At 37.5% G+C, this 21596-nt stretch overlaps 1 protein-coding gene and 1 non-coding gene across 2 annotated transcripts; one reads left to right on the plus strand and one right to left on the minus strand.

The window, feature by feature from the left end:
* The first annotated feature begins 428 nt into the window (after window positions 1-428).
* On the plus strand, window positions 429-537 carry LOC136484502 (small nucleolar RNA R71). The gene has a single exon (XR_010766024.1). It is a non-coding gene; the product is annotated as a small nucleolar RNA R71 (small nucleolar RNA).
* A 12766-nt stretch (window positions 538-13303) lies between these two features.
* Window positions 13304-14796, minus strand: LOC136482555 (uncharacterized). Its single transcript, XM_066479770.1, has 5 exons — window positions 14693-14796; window positions 14367-14611; window positions 14056-14259; window positions 13689-13944; window positions 13304-13611 (listed from the first exon to the last, which is right to left on the minus strand). Exons 1-4 carry the CDS (start codon window positions 14757-14759, stop codon window positions 13765-13767), a joined length of 696 nt encoding a protein of 231 aa, XP_066335867.1. The 5' UTR covers window positions 14760-14796; the 3' UTR covers window positions 13304-13611; window positions 13689-13764.
* Between the last annotated feature and the right edge of the window lie 6800 nt (window positions 14797-21596).

The following is a 21596-nucleotide window of genomic DNA, read 5'->3' on the forward strand; positions in this document are numbered from 1 at the left end:
ATTCCATCCTTGATTCTGCTGAGGACGAAAGTACTAGTTGTTGTTAACAAAGTTCACATCCTATTGGGTTTCATGACAGCTGTTTCCCAAATACCCAGTGTTTCCACATACTTCACATGTCATGCGAGAATCATGAATGTGCATGACTTCTTGTTTCTTATTGGCTCGATCTTCAAGCTTCTTCATTGGTAGGTCCATCTTGGCAGATAGCATGTGTACCTCCTTTAGTTGATGCATACCTCCACTCCTCTTATGGGTTTGAACACGTTCTTCATTCCAACCTTTATTGGAGGCCATCTTTTTCATGAGAGTTATTGCAACTGGAAGTGTAAGTGACAGGAATGCTCCTCCAGCAGTAAGCATCCATAGTCTCATGGGTACTATTGGTCAACCCATGGTAGAAAGTCTGCATGAGTAGCCAATCCTCCATCCCATGATGGGAACATTCTGATATATAATCTTGAAAGCGTTCCCATGTCTTAGGGATAGATTCATCATGTTGTTGCTGAAAGCTTGAGATTCTCCTACGTAGAGCATTGGTCTTTCCTATGGGAAAGAACTTGGCTAGGAAGGCAGTGGAGCAGTTATCCCATGTAGTATTTCTATCTTTATTGGCGTAGAACCACTGCTTTGCCTTCCTCAAAAGTGAGAATGTGAAGAGGCGAAGTAAAATGGCATCTTTGGATACTCCTTTGATGGTGAAAGTGCTACAAATCTCCAGAAAGTGTTGGAGATGTGCACTCGCATCTTCATGTGCCTTTCCACAAAATTGTCTTGCTTGCACCATGTTGATGAGGGCTGGCTTGAGCTTGAATCTATTGTCTCCAACATTGACTATTGGTCTAGTACGGATGTTGGTTGTAGTTAGAGCAGAGAATTCACAGAGAGTCTTGTTAGCCATGGCTTCAAATTCTAGTGTTGAGCTTCACCTTATCTGGTTGTCTTCCAACTCTAAAGCTAAAACTTTCTTGAGTTTAGCTCTAGTTTTCTTGATTAATGCTTCTAGATCTTCAATGTAGTTTGTCGGAAGGTCAAAATTGGTCATACATTACCCTACATAAGATATAAAAGTAGACAAAACAAGGGTAATCTTGTTCGAGTAGAGGTAAATGGTTTCCTCGATCACATCAATAAGTATAAGTTTATCAATACTTCGTTTGCCTAGCTACCTTCCTCGGCAACAGTGCCAAAAATGCTTGTTGGTATTTATTAATGTGTCACTTGTTTTAAGTAGCCACCTATTATAAACCTATATCTCCTAACATTACTTTACTAGGTTGTCATCCCTAGTGATGATGCCAGAGATGTTTGTTGGTACTACACAACATTACTACTAACATAATACTAAGTAGTTCTTTATCATTTTATGTGACTAGAAATAATATATAAATATATGATTAAAAAGGATCTGCAAGTGCACAAATAATATACCATTGTAGCATTTTAACCGAGAGTATTCCAGGTATCGTTATTTATATTTCTACCACAGGGAAGGTCTAGCATGGACATGTATTGATAACTTATACTATTGAAGGAGAAATAAACCATAACCAATATTCTACTCATAGCAGGGGTAAGTCATAGGATAATATGTATATATATATATGATAAGTATTGATCAATGATAAATCCCTCAGAATACTCCTTTCTATGGCATTAGCATTGTTAGGTCGAATATTAGAGGAATAATTCATAACTCATTCTTAATTACAAGTCCAAGCATACATTGATTAGTGCAATTATACCTAATAATCATTGCTAAGATCATCATCAAATCTACACATAAGGGATATTACTAAGGAAGATTAACAACAGAGCTCGCCCTTCTTTAGTATCCAAACCCTACATGTGCCTATATTTGGGGAGTGGACTACAAAGGACTCAATGGGAGTGTCACATCTGCGATCTAACATATGACCCAGAATATATGGTGTATCCGTAGGTAAACAACATATAAGCACCACACTTACACAATGTCAACCACTCACCCATGGTACCTTAGAGTGAGTGCTATACGAACTTATGCATGAACATGATGATAATCTAACTATACTAAGCATATAATCAAAGTAGACGATGAACATTGTAACAAAGAACATGAATAAGATAAATACTAATATTGTCATAACTATTGTAACTAGCATATAAAGTAATGAAGGTACAAAAGATAGAGGGGTACAAAGATTATACCAAACCACGTTCTTGACACGATCGGGAATCGAAGCGAAGCCTGCTTGCATCCCTCTAGACCATCTACACTGTCTTCTCAAATGACTTATGCCTTTAGGGGGGCAGGGGCTAATATATATTGGCCAGAGCGTCCAACCTGAGCCTATGGATCAATCTGACTTAAAGGATAGTGTAGATGCAACCTAGGAGGTGGTGGAGAACCGACATTGCGACACAGAGGCTGATAGTGGGCCCTAGGGGCCAAGCGGCCTGGAGGTGGGGCTGGGTGGCCCCACTTGGCAACCTCTCGCCCTCCACTTTGGTGTGGAGTCCTCTCGAGTCTTTGGGAACCTTCTGGTGTCTGTTTCCTTGTGGATAAGTATAATTAAATCTGACATGTAGGTCCACCTTGACGGTTTTCTAGATAAATCCTACAGAAAATATAGATTCACCAAAACTCATGGAATTTGTTAGTTTAAACCCCTAAACCTTTGTTAGTGATTATATTTATGCCCTTATGCATGTTATATTGATGGTTTATAATGGTTGTTAACTACTATCAAAAAAATTCCCCCAAGCTTAACCTTTGCTAGTCCGTTGGCAAAGCTAAACTTAGTAAATGGATCAGGAGATGCTATACTGCTTTCACTCCTCAAAAGTAATCATGCATTCAAACTAGAATTCTCCTCTATATTAGAATAAACCAATCTGACTTTCAAACTTACCCATACTACCTTCAACCATGGGGCTTCTCAGCCTTCACTTGGGTCTTGAGTAATTGAAAGACAAAATGATCAAGTCAAGCACTATGTCTCAAGTTCTTTGCTCAACCATTATTCTAGAGTTTTTATAGGTTTCAAAATAAAACTTAGAGCTTCCATTTTATGACACTCTCAAGTCTCTTAATATATATGGTATTTGTGGATCCTCAACAAGGCAAAAGTGATGTTATGCCTTTCTCTTCCTACAACTAAGGCTTATGTGGAGCTCATAGAAATGAAGAAAGCATGAAAGAGCATACTTGCAATATATATATTGTAAAGGCAAATTTCGGATACAAAGAGAGTTGAGTCATACAATCAAATCAAAATGTGCAGGTGTATGGATGTATGTGATGGATATATATGGTGGTGTTTACACCAAAATTTGGGAAGAAGAAAGCAGGAACTCGAAGCTTCCAGGATTGAGTCATCAAGGAATCGATTCGATGTGAATCAATATCAGCTAATTTAGATGTGATGTCAGAATCGGCTATTTTATAGATGACGTCTGCAAATGGTGTCAATGGGCTATGTTTGAATGGCGCTAGGAAGATGTGTCGGACTCTACAAATAAGGAAAATTAGGGTCAAAGTTATTATTAAATTAGCGAGTTTTCTTTTATTCCAAGAATTGTAATGAGTCATATTTGAGTAGGATTCATGTTTAGGTTCCGGGTATAAATATTAGACGTTGGTCATTGTAGAAAAAGGACGAACACACAATCAATACAATCTTTTTGGCTTTTGCCATCGCATTAGCAGTAGGAGTACTATAGATCTCGGCGAGTTCTTTAGCAAACAGGGCTACATCGACTGATCAACCTCTAGCTTGCTTGTGAGTATCGCCATGACTTGTATTATGCTTGTAAAGCTACATCAGCTGATTGATCTTTTATGAGCCAGAATATAAGTTAGTTATCAATCTGTATCGTAGTTTGTAAGGCTGCATCAGCTGATTGATCTCATATGAATCATAATATAGATCAAAGTTATCGATCTTATGTTAAATAATTTGTTGTTTAACACAATATAACTAGTTATCGATCTGCTAAGATTAGTAAGATTTTCCTTGCTGTTTTTCGTTGATTCGTTAGTTATCGATCTTGTTATAATTAATGTTTTATTAATTATAGCAAATCACCTGATTGAGATAGAGATAGATCGGCATCATATCATCTTAATTGGTCGTCCCTTGATCTGGTCACTCTTTAGATTTTATAATTGATGGCTTAGTTCTGCTAGATCAGCTATTTTATCTCTATTCCAATCAAACATAGTATACATCCAAAGACATGTTTCAATCTTGAATAAACTCACTAGTTAATGAGATCTAATCTAATGACACTACCATAGCTGCATCGATCCGGTCGAACCTCACTGGTAAGACTTTAGATTAGAAATTATTGATTAGTGGTCTTATTGATGATTAAGATATGTACTCTATTTGTTTGCTATAACTGCATCAGCTATTTTAGCCGATTTGCCTATACTCTCACGCATATAACATGTTTTCAGGAATCTGTCGACATATAGATGGTTTTATAGATTCTATGGCTTTAGTTTGTTATCATTATCATAGCTGCATTGATCCGATCGAACCACATTGTTGATGATAATAGATTAGATTCAAACTGTCTGTAGATTCATTTATATCAGACAGTCGATTTGTTTGATGTTATACTCTTTCCATCAAACTTATCGGCTCGACACCTTATATCGATCATGTTCCATTTAGCCAATGATGCTTTTCTGAGGTTCAATGAGCATCAGTTATTTTGATTTGTATCATTATCATTTAATATTAGCTGATAATCCTTGATTTAAAGATCTTTATTTCATGGATACGCCGGATATCGACTATTTAGTCGATAGCGTCATTGAATCGGCTATCTAGCCACACATTTGGAACTGTTTGGTGCAACACTGACTTGTTCCACCTTAAATTACTGATAAGATTTTCTATCCTTGTTAATTGCAGGTCAAATGACTAGCACGTCGTTGGGTTTTTAGAATCGGTTGGTTCTATGTTGAAGCCAAGAAGATCTCTGGTCTCGTTCCACTCAGATCTTCTAGCTTGCTGTGTGTTGATCACATCGCCACATTTTTTGTGTCAACACACTTTTTAGCATGCCTAGTGGGACCACAATCATCATGGCGGTTCACAACAAGGATATTCTTATGGTGCCTTATGAAGACTTACCTGATGAGGATAAAGATGTCATTGGTAAGGCTATAGAGGAGTTTTAGAACAAGTGCTTGTTGTCATACACCAAAACATGTGACAATAAAGTTATTCAGAAATATCCACTATTGAGAGTTTTGATGTATGGACAGTCAGATACAGACGAGGCTGATGATAGGCATTTCTTTGTAGAAGCTGTCAACAAATATGTTCATGATGCAATGCTAAATCATAATATAACTTTCTTGAATACATTCCACAATACCATGAAGGAGGTGTTTCATAGATTTCCACTCGATCAGATGGGGCCGGCTTATTATAATATTCCACATCCATCGACTCAGGGGACTAATCAAGATGGTACTATACATCAAAAAGCAGCATTAGCTAAGAGTGGTGATGCCCAGACAATTCAGAATTCATTTGAGCAAATTCAGGGTGCTACTATTAATCAAATGAAATATAATCCTAGATCATCAGTGCAACATGTGCAATAGCCGATAGGGCAAGTTCAGAATCAGATGGTTAATTTTGGTACATCAGGCTAAATACCACCGTTGGCTCAAAAAATAGCACCATCGGTTCAAAGGATTCGTAGAGATATAGATCCAAATGTTTTCAATCAGAGATTCCAAACAGTAAATTAGCAAGCAAGGGGCTCGACAGATAGATATTCCCCAAGGATATCATTATGGTTCAGATTATAATACCCTCAATATGATTCCAAATCCAGGATATCAAGGCACTCAGAATTTTAATCTGTAGATGGGTCAGCAATTGCCAAGAAATCTAAACTCAAATGCTGATGAATTGTTGCTCAGAGTAACCGAAACGATGAAAAATTAGTTTAGTTTAAAACCAAAAGGGCAGACCTTTTTATACAAACGTCCATATCTAGAGTGGTATGATTTAGTGGCCCTTCGTACGAATTACAGGCTTACAAAATTTGCTAAGTTCATTGGTCAAGATAGCACAAGTACGATAGAACATGTCAGTCGATATCTTACTTAGTTGGGTGAAGCCTCTATTGAGAATGTGCATCGAGTTCGTTTCTTCTCTTTGTCCCTATTAGGACTAGCTTTTCACTTGGTTTTCATCACTAGCGGTTAATTCTACTGCTAATTGGAGTGATCTTGGAAAGAAATTTCATACATATTTCTACACTAGGATAGGGGAAAGAATGATCATAGATTTGACAACTATAAAGCAAAGGGCTAATGAATCGGGTGCTGAGTTCCTTCAGAGGTTCCGAGAAACAAGAAACTTATGCTTTTCGTTGAATTTGACTGATGATCAGTTAGCTGCGTTGGTCGTTCAAGGAATATTGCCAACATGGAGAGAAAAGTTGTTTGGGCAAGAATATGACAATTTAGGTCAATTGGCTCAATGGGTGGCAGCACTTAATAGCCAATTCCAGAATATGCGTAGAGATACCCAATTCCAGAAGAATGCTGCAATTGTTGAAGCTTATAATCCATATTTAGTCGATGATGATGAAGAAGAAGAGGAAATTGCCGCAGTTGAAAGGAATTGGGGTAAAAAGATAGTAATGGTTCCAAATCCTTAGGGAAAAGAAGTTGAAGAAAGTTATGATTTAGATGTTACAAAAGCAGACAAACTTTTTGATTTCTTGCATGAGAAGGGATAGATTAAACTGTCTGCCAATCATGTTATATTACCTCCTAATTAGTTGAAGAATAAGAAGTTCTGCAAGTACCATAACACTACTTCTCATACTACTAATGATTGCAGAATTTTTCGGCAGCATATTCAGAGGGCTATTCAACAAAGGAAGCTTAAATTTGATACAACTTGGAAAATGAAAGTTATGACAATCCTTTCCCAAAGGATTAGAACATGGTAGATGCTAAGTTGTTCAAAGGGAAAGCTAAAGTTTTAACATCAGCCATGGCAAGAGAAACTAGAATAGTTGATCTAGAGATGCAAATATCAGCAGATAAATATAGAGAAATTAAAAGGTGTTGTGACCAACAAAAGAGCCGATATGAGCAGGGAGAAATGGCGAGATGAGACCACGTGTTACATCTCGAATTCTATTGAATAAATGGCAATGGCAGAAGGAGAAAGATTATTAGCGCTGGTTAGAAGAGAAGGAATATCAACGTCAACAAGAAGAAGAGAGATATGAAAGAGAACAAGCTAAGTCACATTGGAATTGCCCTTTCTTCAGACATGGTTGGAACGAAGGTTTGAGATTGCCTACTAGGAATAATTGCCCTGAATGTAACAAACAATATTGGTAGTTTAGGCAATCTCAAGCCAACCATCGGTCTATCCATGATCGAATTGAATATCAGCATAATGATGTGGATCGACACTTAAAAAATAGAAGTATTCATGATCGGCATGGAAAGCGAGTTGTTGATCAGAACTGGGCCGATTATGAAGAAGATGATGATGAAGAGTATGTTTGGCAAGAAGGACAATGGTGTCCAGGAGGTTTAACAAGAAGTTAAAAGAGAAGAGTACAACGCCTGAGGAGCAGAGAATTAGAACAGGCTCAAAAACCTAGTAAACCGCAAGTATGGCGTGCTAAACAAATAGCCGATAAGGGTCAACCATCGGCTAATATTCAAATGGCTTTTCTTTTACTATATAAATTTAAAGCTCCAACAGATCAAGAAGTTTATTCAGATTTTGATGAATCAGAGTATGAAGAGATGATAGCCCAGTGGATATTGATACATCAAGCTATATTTGATAAACCAGTTAAGCATCGGCATTTGAAGGCTTTATATGTGAAAGGTTTTGTCGATGGAAGGCTGAGTAAAATGTTGGTTGATGGAGGTGCTTCTATTAATCTGATGCCTTATACTACTTTTCGCAAGCTTGGTAAAGGACCAGAAGATTTGATTGAGACTGACATGATGCTTAAAGATTTTGGGGATAATGCATCCAAGACTAGGGGCGCAATAAATGTTGAATTGACAATTGGAAGAAAGACTTTGCTCACTACATTCTTTGTTATTGACAGAAAGGGTTCATACAGTCTAGTCCTTGGTCGTGATTGGATTCATGCCAATTGTTGTGTACCATCAACTATGCATCAATGCTTGATTCAGTGGCATGGAGACAATGTTGAGCTAGTTCATGCTGACGATTCTATGAGTATAGCAACAGTTGATCCAATGTATTGGGAACTAGAAGATTTTGAGTGTTTTTATGGCAAGCGATGGGAAGGAGGCTTCATTAGAAACAATGATGAAGGCCAATAGCTGATCCAAGCAGTCGGCTCTGAAAGTTTGTTTTAATGGATAATCCAATAGATGGTACAGATGGTAAACTAGGACATGGTTTTACGTCGTCCGATGAATTAGAACAAATAGGTATTGGTCCTAGAGATAGGCCTAGGACGATGTATGTAAGTGCTAAATTGTATCCTGAGTATAAACAAGAATTGATAGATTTGTTAAAGGAATTTAAAGATTGTTTTGCCTGGGAATATTATGAAATGCCTGGTTTAGATCGGTCAATTGTTGAACATCGGTTGCCAATCAAACCTTGATATCGGCCATTTAAACAAGCTCCAAGGAGATTTAATCCAAATGTTCTTGATGACATTAAGGAGACTGGAAGACTACTAGAAGCAAAATTTATCCGACCTTGCCGATATGCAGAGTGGATATCGAGTGTAGTTCCTGTGTATAAGAAAAATGGGAAGTTGAGAGTATGTATTGATTTCAGAGATTTGAACAAGGCTACACTGATGGATGGTTGTCCGATGCCAATAGCCAATATGTTGGTAGATGCAGCAACCGGGCACAAGGTAATTAGTTTTATGGATGGTAATATAGATTATAATCAAATTTTGATGGCTGAAGAAGACATAGCAAAAACAACATTTAGATGCCCCGGTGCAATCTATTTATTTGAATGGGTTGTGATGACTTTTGGATTGAAGAATGCTGGTGCAACTTATCAGATGGCAATGAATTATATTTTCCATAAGTTGATCGACAAGATTGTTGAAATCTATATTGATGATGTGGTGGTGAAATCCAAAGGGATACAAAGAACATCTGGCTGATCTACAGGAGACTTTAGAGTGCATAAGAAAACATGGTTCAATGATGAATCCTAATAAGTGTGCCGTTGGAGTGTTAGCTGGGCAATTTTTAGGTTTTATGGTCCACGAGAGAGGAATTGAGATTGGCCAGAAAAGTATAAAAGCAATTGATGGGGCTAGACCTCCAACTAATAAAACAGAATTACAATCTCTGCTCGGTAACATTCATTTCATCAGAAGGTTTATTTCAAATATGACAGAAAGGTTCTACTATTTTCTCCTTTGTTGAAATTGAAAAATGATCAAGAATTTAAATGGGGTGACGTACAACAGAAAGAGTTTGAGGAGATAAAAGAGTATATGAAATCTCCACCTGTGCTGGTTCCTCCTCAGCAAGGTAATCCTTTTAAGTAGTATGTGTCGGCCGATAGCCAAACGATTGGATCGGCCTTGATGCAAGAGTTTGAAGGAAAGGAACGGGTTGTTTTCTATTTAAGTAGAAGACTTTTGGATCTAGAAACAAGATATTCTCCTATTGAAAAGTTATGTTTGTGCTTATATTTCTCCTGCACTAAGTTACAACATTATTTATTATTGGCTGTACAGTTGTGTCTAAAGCTGATGTGATCAAACACATGTTGTCAATGCCGATATTAAATGGGAGAATGGGAAAGTGAATTCTTGCGTTATCACAATTTGATTTGAGGTATGAATCGGCTAAAGCAGTCAAAGGGGAAGTGATGGCCGATTTTATTACTCAACATCATAAACCAAGCATCGGCTATGTGGAACCTATGCCTTGGACATTATACTTTGATGGATCATCGTGCAAGCAAGGGGTTGGCATTGGTACTGCTATTATTTTGCCTCGGGGGGCAAGTTTTGAGTTTGCCTTTCAAACCAAACCAATGACTACCAATAATGAAGCAGAATATGAAGCTATTCTTAAGGGACTTCAACTTCTTCAGGAAGTAAAGGCCAAGTCAATTGAAATATTTGGAGATTTATAGTTAGTTATTAATCAGTTGATCGGCCTATATGAATATAAAGATGATATTTTGAGGGGTTACTATGATGAATGTTGAAAGTTATTTGAAGGGTTTCCCCTTACTTCTCTTCAGCATATTCCGAGAGCACAGAATCAAGAGGCCAATCGGTTAGCTCAGAATGCGTCAAGCTATCGAGTGTTCAGAGAAATCTTAAGTAGTGAGACCTTGGCTAATGATTGGAGAGTTGAAATAGCCGAATACCTCAAGAATCCGTCACAGAAGGTTACCAGAAAATTGAGATATAAATCGACTAAGTATATTTTGTTAAATAATCAGTTGTATTACAAAACAGTCGATGGAGTTTTGCTTAAATGATTAAGTCATGAAGAAGCAAGAGTATTGATGGGAGAAGTACATGAAGGAATATGTGGAGCTCATCAATCAGCTTATAAAATGAAATGGGTTATTCCTAGGTCTGGATATTTCTGGCCAACAATATGAGAAGATTGTTTTGAATATTACAAGGGGTGTCAAGGTTGTCAGCGTTTTGTTAATGTTCAGAAATTGCCTGCATCAGCTATGAACTCAATAATTAAGCCATGGCCATTCCGAGGCTGGGGAATTGATTTGATTGGCCAGATTTTTCCACCTTCAAGTAGAGGGCACAAGTTTGTATTGGTAGCAACAAATTATTTTACTAGGTGGGTTGAGGCGATTATTTTACTTCAAAGAATATGGTTGATTTTGTCAGGGAGCATATTGTTCATTGTTTTGGGTTTTCCTCAAACCATTACTACTGATCAAGGGACAATGTTTAGATCAGAGGAATTCAAAGATTTTGCTGCCAGTATGGGAATTAAATTACAAATTTTTTCTCCTTATTATGCACAAGCTAATGGCTAGGCAGAGGCATCCAATCAAATTTTGATTAAGTTGATTAAGAAGAAAATTGAAGAGCAACCAAGGAAGTGGTACCTGACACTTAACGAAGCATTGTGGGCATATAGGATGGCTTGCCATGGATCAATTAAATCATCACCTTATAAGTTGGTATATGGTCATAATGCAGTTCTTTCTTGGGAGATTCAGACTGGATCAAGACGTGTTACATTGCAAAATGATTTGACAGCTGAATTCTATAAAAACCTTATGATGGATGATTTGGAGGACTTAAGTTGTCATTGGCTACGTGCTCTTGAAAATATTGAGGCCAATAAATTAAGGGTTGCAAGGCATTATAATAAAAAAGTTCAAGAATAAACAATTTTGCGAAGGAGAGTTAGTTTGGAAAGTAAGATTGCCGATTGGGTCTAAAGACAGCAAGTTTGGCAAATAGTCGCCTAATTGGGAACACTACAACAGCACATGGATACAGTAACACCAACTTGTGTTAGTGTAGGTTGAAAAAAGTGTTACTAGCTCTCTTAGTAACACATTTTTTTGTGTGTTCCAATTGGCCATGTTACTATAGACTGGTTTATTGTAACACATCTACTTGTCTATAGGAACATTTGTCCAGTGTTACAATGATTTTTGCTGTAACACTTTTTTTTCTCTAGTAACACTTCACATTATGGTGTAATACATAGTTTGTAACACATTTATTTATCTATGGGAACATTTGCCTAGTGTTATAGTGATTGTGTGCTGTAACACTTTTTTTTAGTTCTAGCAACACTTCTACATTATGGTAGAGCATAGTATGGAACAAAGGAACACATGGTTTGTAACACTTGTTTATATCTATTGTAACATATTCAGATTAGGAAACAAATATTTGTTTCGCCTATATATGTGGCACACGGATTATTATAGAATCACATAAACATGATACATTGCAAAACCACATAAACCACAAATTTCAATAATCATAACAAGATCCACATATAGTAGGATGATTTCAAACATAGTGCTTGTTCAGATTAAATCATAGTATTTGTATATAACGATATGGCTCTAGAGAGCAAACACACATAGTCCATACTAGAAAGAAAAAATCAAGAACTAGCTAGGATTCATAAAATCTATTGCTCTTCTTCCATTATTCTTTGTACACATCGATGTAGGAATTCAACCATTAATCATTTGAACCTACAAAGAAAATGCAAGTTGTAAGATTACAAATTAGGCCACATATGTACAATGATGTAAGTTAAGAAAGCTAGTTTGAACATACAAACATCGAAGGCCAAGCAATTGAGACTCCTTTGGCTTGAGCATCACCAATATTGTTGCACCCAGGCCTAGGCCTCACTAATGGCTCATCTTTTGCTATAGCATGATCGATACACACTTTGTAGAATTGACTTTCTGTCTTAACTCCACCAACAATGGCTTCTGGATCAGTGCTCAAGAGAGTTGCATAGCCACATTAGCCTTATTAGGATATTTTGAAGTCATTAGTAGCACCATTGACCCAACCTACATTAATTTGACATAATCTCTTAGTGACCAACAACCCTTAGTTGTACATCAAGATCATGCAATTAGAACAAGTGTATTATGTTCATCTACCTTCATTATAGGAAGTTGTTTAGGTGCTTGACGCTTGTTGCATGTAACCTTGTCATGAGCCACCTCCTGGTGTGCAATGGTCGTAGTCTCTCCAGGCCCTCCATGATGACCCTTACACATATAAAATGAAGTATGAAATATTAAGACAAAAATTCCTCTATAAATACTGCAAAGTGTGGTTCATAGATACCTTTTGTTTCTTTGTTGTTTTACTTATGGTGGATAAAAGTAGACTGTCATCATCACTATATTTAGACTCACATGTTTCTTTATTCTAGTAAAGAGAAAAAAGATAGTAGCATGAGTTAATATAAAAAAATCCTTTGTGAATAAAATAGTATTAAATTCACAAGAAAGTGACTTTACCAATTCATCCCCGTGTTCAAGGAATCCATCATTCTGGTTTGGTGCAACACAGTGAACTCTCTAAAAATTTGAAACAATATTAAAGCCAAAAGACTAAATTAGGTGAAAACATGGAAAATAGAGCAAATACCTTTCTTTTAGAAAGCACCGCTTGATTCTGAGAATTGGTACGATCACTCCTAGCACAATTTCCCTTGAAAAGAAGTAAAGTTTGAGTAACACATTTCAATACGAAGTTACAAATTAAAATGTACATTGTTACCATTGTTGCTTCTTGGTTCTCATGGTGCCTTTGATTGTTTTTTAGTTCTTCAATAACTTTGTCTTGCATTCTAGAATGCTCTTTGAGTTGCCTTATTTCCTCCAACGTGTGAGTCTTTACATCAGATGATGAGTCATCTAGTGAAACTATATTAATGTCCTTAAAATGGTGTGTTCTTCGACCATAAACTTGTTTAGGAACTGGAAGCAATCCCATGCCGTGCACTTGTCCAGCTTTCTCTTCTCCCAACACCCTATGTAATGCATCACCTTCCCATGCAACTCCTCCCTCACTATTTTGTGCTACCTCTAGTTGTGTGTCTAGGAGATTTTCCAGTTCAACCTACAGCAAGAAATCCGCACATTAGAAAACAGAAATAATTTTATATTTGAAAAAATTCTCATGTGCATGTAGCATACCACTGGTTCATTTATCCCTTTTCCCCTTTTCCTGTGAGTTGCGAGGTAAACCTTTGCTCTATGTGGCTATTTTTTTTCAGGATCTGTTTGCCTCTGAAAAAATAGCAGTAAAGGAAAAGTAAGAAGAATCATATATAATTTTTTTAAATAGAAGATGACTCACCATGTCCTCAGACCAACGAGCATAACTCTTTGTATCGGCTGTGTGTGTTGTCTTCTTCATTTGACAACTTATTTTGTTCTTCTCACTTAGGGTCTACAAGAAAAGTAAATTAATAGATAATGAACCATTATACATATAAAAATCAATAATGGTATAGATAATGATAGTAAAAAAAGCCAAATAGCGTCAATAATGGTGCCTTACCTGTCCTTCGCTGGACTTCCAATATTTTACTAGGGCCTTCCATTGATCTTCATCGATATCATCTGGACAACGCTTGTTCAAAACAGACTTTTTCTTCTTTGGATTAAATAGTGACTTTTTTAATGTTGCCTTGTATTTTATCCAATCTCTTCCAATTGATTTCAATATCCATTTCTCACATGAATGAGGATATAAGAACTTTGTCTAAAATAAGAAAGTCACTAATGAATGAATTTGACTTCATGACATGATAACAAGCATATATATACTTAATCTTATAAAAACATTATGTCTTGTAAAATTTAGCTAACCTGGATGAATTGAATTATGGTTTTTGCATAGTTTTTCTTAACTTCTCTCCAATCTTTGGCACCAACAGGACAGTAACCACCATTTCTTGCTATGGTGCCCAAAAATTGTCCTAAAAGGCCACCTTCTTTTCCAATGGGTTGTCCAAGCATATTACATCTTCCTACTATCCGATCTCCTCCAAGTAGATCCCAAACATGTGTTAAAACGGCCCCCTTTCGTTTACCAGGTACTTCATCGCCATCACCTATTAAAAACAGAATGATAGTGATAGTAATTGGTTAAGATGCAGTCCATATGAATGAGATTGATCTAACTACATTTGTACCTGATGTGTTCTGGTTCTCATCATCATGCTGCTCAACCTTGTTAGCATATAGTGCTTCAGTATGCATTACATTTAATCCTTTCTTTTTCTTTGTACCTCCTCTTCCTACTAAACAAATGTTGGGGACATGAACACGTGCTTATAGTAAATATAATAAACAATATGTAATCTTTTTATTAAACAACTAGATATTTGTATTAGACTATCAAAATTATATTTATTAAGTCACATACCACGGTGGGGTTGGATATGCTAATCTTGGATGAAAATAAATCATTGATAACTAACATGACTTGGAATGGTTGTCCTTGAATAATCAAATATACATAGAAAAGTAAATTATATGTTCATTCTAATACCTTTATTATTTTTGGTTTAGATTTGGATGGTTCTTTGTTGGACTTGGTAGGCGCTAAAGTGGCCAGTCTCTGCCTCGTCACAAACAAATTAACCGTCTTTTCGCTCTCACACTCGTTGAGCATTTCCATCACATCAGAATCTTGTTGTATTACAACCAAGCTATCTTTTCTCTTATAGTATAGATAGTCAACTGATGTGTACCCAGAACCCTCGATCAGATCAATCAAGTCGAAAAAGCATATCTCATCTCTATCCATTTCCCTTTGCACATGTTTATGTCCTTCAGCTTTCCCATCGCATTCTAGATTTATGGTCCAATTATCCACCGCCATGGTAGCACAATCTAAATAAAATATAACACCAATAGGAAAATAAGAATAAAGCATAGGATAATTCACAAATAAGAATCAAGTATAACCGAATAGTAACAATTTGACTAAAGTGCATATTTGTAATGCTATTTGAACTTGGAGCTTGAGAACAAGTAAAGTGCTATGGTTCAGATAGGATGATCTAGAGCATGACACGTATATACGAACAAAAATAGTCCAAAAGGGTCTTTACATTAAATAAGATATAAAATTAACTTGTATGCACTAACATACAATCAAGCACTAAGTCGTATACACAGACTGAGTAGAAACTGAAACAGAGGTCATAAATAAAATGTGAAAAGTCTGCCCTTTGTTTTGTCCCATTTCAACCATGCACCTTTGCATCAACTTGAACTGATAAAGTCAGCAGCAGGTTAGATTAGATCAAACTGAACCTCTGCGGTTTAACATTGGTTCCCAACTCATAGTTCAGAGTTCGCTTGACCTCTGATGGTGATCCAAATTCAGAGAACAACCATGGTGATCCCAAGTCAGGAACAACGATTCGCGATCCTGATCAGACGATTAGAAGTCAGATTGTCGGGCTCGCATCGGAAGCCTGACGAGTAAGTTTTGTTCATGTATTACATACAAAATCATCATGTACGCATTCACAAGTTCATGTGTACGTTTGTTAGGCTCTTAGAATTACAGAAACAGAGCACCGCAAATTCAGCAGGACCGTGATGACCAAATCAACACTGTGATGACCAAATCAGATCAAGGCATCAAGGCGAGGTTGTTCACGTACCTGCAAGTTGGCCTCAAGGCTGGCGACGGTGGTGGCCGGGACGAGGCCGCCGAGATGCAGCCGTGGTCGATCCTCAGCACCGTGATGAGCTAGCCTCTGCTCCGATGGCGAAGCGCCAAGACCGACAAAAAACACGGGGCTAGAGACGATGTGGACTAGGCACGCCGTCGATCCTCAGCACCGTGATGAGCTAGCCTCTGCTCCAATGGCGAAGCGCCAAGACCGACAGAAAACGCGGGGCTGGAGACGATGTGGACTAGGCAAGCGAGCCACCGGCGGCGGCCTAGGAGCATCAGGTCAATTTGGGGGAAAAGTGAATCAGTTGGAGCCTTGGAGGGAATAACGGAAGCGGGATTTTTTTTTCACTAGACGATTGATTGTGATAGGTAACTGCAAGCGTTTCAGACTTTGCGTGGTAGACGGATTTTTAGGAGGGAAAAATTGGTGGGAAATACTTTGTTTCTGGAGGGAAGCTAAAATTCTTGTTTTACTAGCTTGTGACACGACTTCTATTAACCCATTTGCGTTGACCAGATTTTGCTTATCCACCTCTTTTCCTATGTCGCTCCTTTTTTTTCAATCATGCACATATATAATTAATATATAATTATTGATTTGCTATTATAGTATATAATCTATACGACTAAAAATATACTTTTTTATTGTTTATATGTTTACAGAGTCTATAAATTTTGATATCTCATTATACGACTTGTTATTTTAATCATTAAATGGATACTTATAAACAACAAATTTAAATTGATATTTGAAAGCAAATCTAAATTTGACCATATTTGTATCAATATTGGGGGTATTCGGATCCATAGCATATCTAATTAAAAGTATAATTGCAATATAGCATTTCTAAAACTTTTCCATAATGTGTGCACAATCGCGCATTATGCTCATAGAGTAAGAACTAGGTAAAATTCGAACTAAGAGAGATGCAGGAGCACTTTGGAAATTAAAAAGGCTGAATAGAATAATCCCTTCATTCTTTATAATATTATTATAAATTAGCAAAAATGTCCATGCATTTCACCTTGCTACACGTGCACTACAACTTATACGTCCAATTGGAATTTATATATTATAAACTAGCAAATATGTCCCTGCATTTTTTTAACGTTCTTGGGAATTGATAGATTTTTACTATAACTACTTTTATATCCATTTGTTTAAAAAATGAATTAGTTATGATTTTTAGATATCCCATCATATTTTTAGTATTTCTTAAAACATAAATAGGGAACCACATTTACAATCACCTGATTGAGATAGAGATAGATCGATATCATATCATCTTAATTGGTCATCCCATGATCTGGTCACACTTCAGATCTTATAATTGATGGCTTAATTCCGCTATATCAGTTATTTTATCTATTTTCCAATCAAACATAGTATGCATCCAAAGACATGTTTCAATCTTGAATAAACTCACTAGTTAATGAGATCTAATCTAATGACACTACCATAGCTGCATCGATCTCGTCGAACCTCACTGGTAAGACTTTAGATTACAAATCATCGATTAGTGGTCTTGTTCATGATCACGATATGTACTATGTTTGTTCGCTATAACTGCATCGGCTATTTTAGCTGATTTTCCTATACTCTCACACATATAGCATGTTTCCATGAATCTGTCAATATATAGATGTTTTATAGATTCTTTGGCTTTAGTTTGTTATCATTATCATAGCTGCATCGATCCGATCGAACCTCACTGTTGATGACAATAGATTAGATTCAAACTATTTGTAGATTCATTTATATCAGACAGTTGATTTGTTCGCATTTTGTACTCTTTTCATCAAACTTATCGGCTCGACGCCTTATATCGATCATGTTCCATTTAGCCGATGATGCATTTCTGATGTTTCATGAGCATCAATTATTTTGATTCGTATCATTATCATTTAATATTAGCCGATAATCCTTGATTTAAAGATATTTATTTCATGGATATACCGGATATCGACTATTTAGTCGATAGCATCATTGAATCGGCTATCTAGCCACACATTTGGAACTGTTTGGTGCAACATCAACATGTTCCACCTTAAATTACTAATAAGATTTTCTCTCCTTGTCAATTGTAGGTCAAATTGACTAGCACATCATTGAGTTTTCAAAATCGCTGGTTCTATGTTAAAGCCAAGCAGATCTCTAGTCTCATTCCACTCAGATCTTCTGATTTGCTGTGTGTTGAACACATCGCCACATTTTTTGTGTCAATTGGTGGCTAACCTAATTGTACTATGCTCCTTTAAAACATATCTCTCTTCTGAAACTTGTAAACAACTTTACAAGAAAACATGGGCTATCTTATTCATGTCTTCTCTCTTTTTCCTGGCGGGCATCTAAGTACCCATTGTTTTCAATATCTCGGACACTTGTCTATTTTTTCTTATCTTTTTTATGAATAACTTTTGCATAGCCAAATGCTCCTTTTCTACAACAGAACTTTTGAAAGATAGCAACAAGAACTTTGGAGCATTTATTTGGTGCATATCCTATCAAGAATATTTTTGGTGTTTACTCCCAGTGTAGGAGTAAAACATTTTTGGGTGGATCTAGATGGAATAGCATGTTGTTGCACCTACCCCCATTGTAGGAGTAGTACATATTTGGGTGGTGTATACGTGATCTTGATTTTAAGAGCATGACAGACTTCTTATAAGGGTCAACAAAGCTTGACTAAACTTGATACAATGCAAGCAGCATATATGAATGAAAGTTTTCCTAATCTAAATATCATATATGGCTCTAGTAGGAATTCAAGCTTTGTCATATATGAGCTTATCATGTAGGATTTTTATATTTTTCAAAAGATAAATCTCCAGAACTTTAGTATCACTAGGAACAAGATAAACAACAACTCAGACCTTCTCATATCATATCCGTCAATTACCTAAACTTAGATGAAGCATATGCTACCCACGAGTTTCAAGTTCAGAGTAAATCCTTATATCAAAATAACCATATCCAAAACTCGAGAGGATTCAAGGCTGAAAACTAGGTACTTAAAAGGAATTACGATAGAGCAACTATTCATCATTTCCATTGCAATAGATTATCCTCGGAGTCCATTTATTTATTTAGCTCTTAAAAACAGAAAACTAGACACACACTTTTTATTTTGTTTTTACTTTTAAGATCACACCTTACTATTATATATAACTAGCTAAGATAAATTTTTATTTTGTTTTTGTTTATTATGCATTTTTTTAGAAATAATAGAAGAAAAGGGAAGCAAATATTTACCTCGATACATGGGGGATGCTACTCTCCCAAGCTGGATGTTGCTGTGGTCTTTCTTAGAGTGAGTCTACCAGCATAAGTCTTTCTCATCCGTCCAGAAGTATGGTTCCTTGTGCAACGGGTGTAGTGACAATTCGGGAAAATGTACTTCAGATGGATGGCTTTACTCTTGATTATCCTACAAAAACAAGAACACAAAAACTTATGGCATAGATTAGGTTAAGGGGTTAGCGGTGAGCCATTCAGATAATGGGTTAGCGACCTAGCCTAACTAGCTATGCCATAGAATATGGTAGAGCTCTAAGGATGATTAGGGTTTCTATCTTCTCAAATGACTTATGCCTTCAGGGGGGCAGGGGTTGATATATATATATATATATATAGGCTGGAGCGTCTAGCGTGAGCCCTTGGATCAAACCGACTTAAAGGATGACGTAGATGCAACCTAGAAGGCGTTGGAGAACCAAAATTGCAACACAGAGGCTAACAGTGGTCCCTAGGGGCCAGACAGCCTAGAGGTGGGGCTGGGTGGCCCCACTTGGTAGCCTCTCACCCTCCGCTTCGGTGTGGAGTCCTCTCAAGTCTTCTAGAACCTTCTGGTGTCCGTTTCGCTGCAGCGCAATTAAATCTGACATGTAGGTCCGCCTAGACAGTTTTTTGGATAAACCCTACAGAAAATACAGATTCACCAAAACTCATGGAATTTATTAGTTTAAAGCCCTAAACCTTTATTGGTGATTATATTTATGCCCTTATGCATATTATATTGACGGTTTATAATGGTTGTTAACTACCATCAACACTACGTACCCAATGCGTCCATTCAATTGCAACCATTCTCTTGGCAGCGTCCAGTTCCCAAGGCACGTATTTCACGTCGCTTGGCCTGGCAACATACACAAAGCGTTCAAAAACATTAGAAACTCAACCGCCATAATGGTTATCAATTAGGTGTGCGATTCACATGTAAGAACACGCCGTACCCAAGTACGATGTTGTGGGCTATGCCGTCGAGATTGCGTCCAACATCCAAGATCAAGTGGCACAGTGCACTACGTGGCCGGATGATACTTTAAATAACCTAGAAACAAGTTCGCCATAATAACTCATCAATCACTCAAATTAAATTTCACAAAAAAACTCCGGTTGTGCCTCTCTAGCCCTCCGACTCACCGCCGTCCACTCGCCGTACCACCATCCACGCTGGCAATCATGGTGGTGAGGTGGCACCCCACGTCGCTGACGGCGCTCCCTGTCAAGGTGCAAATTGAGATCACCAGCCACCTCGCTGCAATCTCGGAGCGACCCATAGACGACCTTCGTAGCCTACGGGCAATGTGCTCATCCATGCGTGGCATCTGTGGTGACCCCGCCAATGGTCAACGCGTGGCAATGGACCAGTGCAGACGCGTGGCGAGGTCATCGGTCATCAAACGACCTCGTCAACTACTTAGCCCTGCTTGCTAGGCTGACCCAAGTCGACAACCCGGAGGCTTGCTTGCTCACTAGGATACAAATTGTATTCACGGAAAATCACTATCTCACCCACGTCGCCGATGGCGGGCATAATGTGGCGACCTATCTAGGAGCCATATTCCTCTATAGGCATAGTGGCGATGCCGGTGACGACAACACCATGAGCTGGTACATAAGACGGGTCAAGGGCGAGGAAGAATCGTTGGCAGCGGCAGCGGACCAATGAGTAGGCGGCAAAGCAACAAGGGGTGTCGGCTGTGCCACGAGGTGGCCACGAAAGTGATCCATGAAACGACGTGGTGGCACAACAAGTGGCCACCTCCACCACCGGCATAGGTACGCAACGATCTTCTATGCGCATGCGGCGACTACGGCATTCCAAAAGGATGGGAGGAAAGGATTTTGTTTTGCAGCGAGGACTGTAGGCTTCGCCATGAAATTATTTTGTTCGGAAAGACAATTGGAATAGGAAACTAATTCACTATTTACATACGAGAGTGAATTATTAGTTAGGTTTTGATTTTCTGTATAAGTGTTCTACTACAACACTCTTCAATATATGTGTTCTACTATGAATTAGTTAGGAAACTACTCTGTAATTCAATATAAGTGTTCTACTATAGTACTCTTCGCGCTACTAACACTAAATCACCATAATAAATGGTGACGGGAGCTA

This window comes from Miscanthus floridulus, chromosome 9 (genome assembly GCF_019320115.1).
Source record: "Miscanthus floridulus cultivar M001 chromosome 9, ASM1932011v1, whole genome shotgun sequence".
Classification (NCBI taxonomy): domain Eukaryota; kingdom Viridiplantae; phylum Streptophyta; class Magnoliopsida; order Poales; family Poaceae; genus Miscanthus; species Miscanthus floridulus.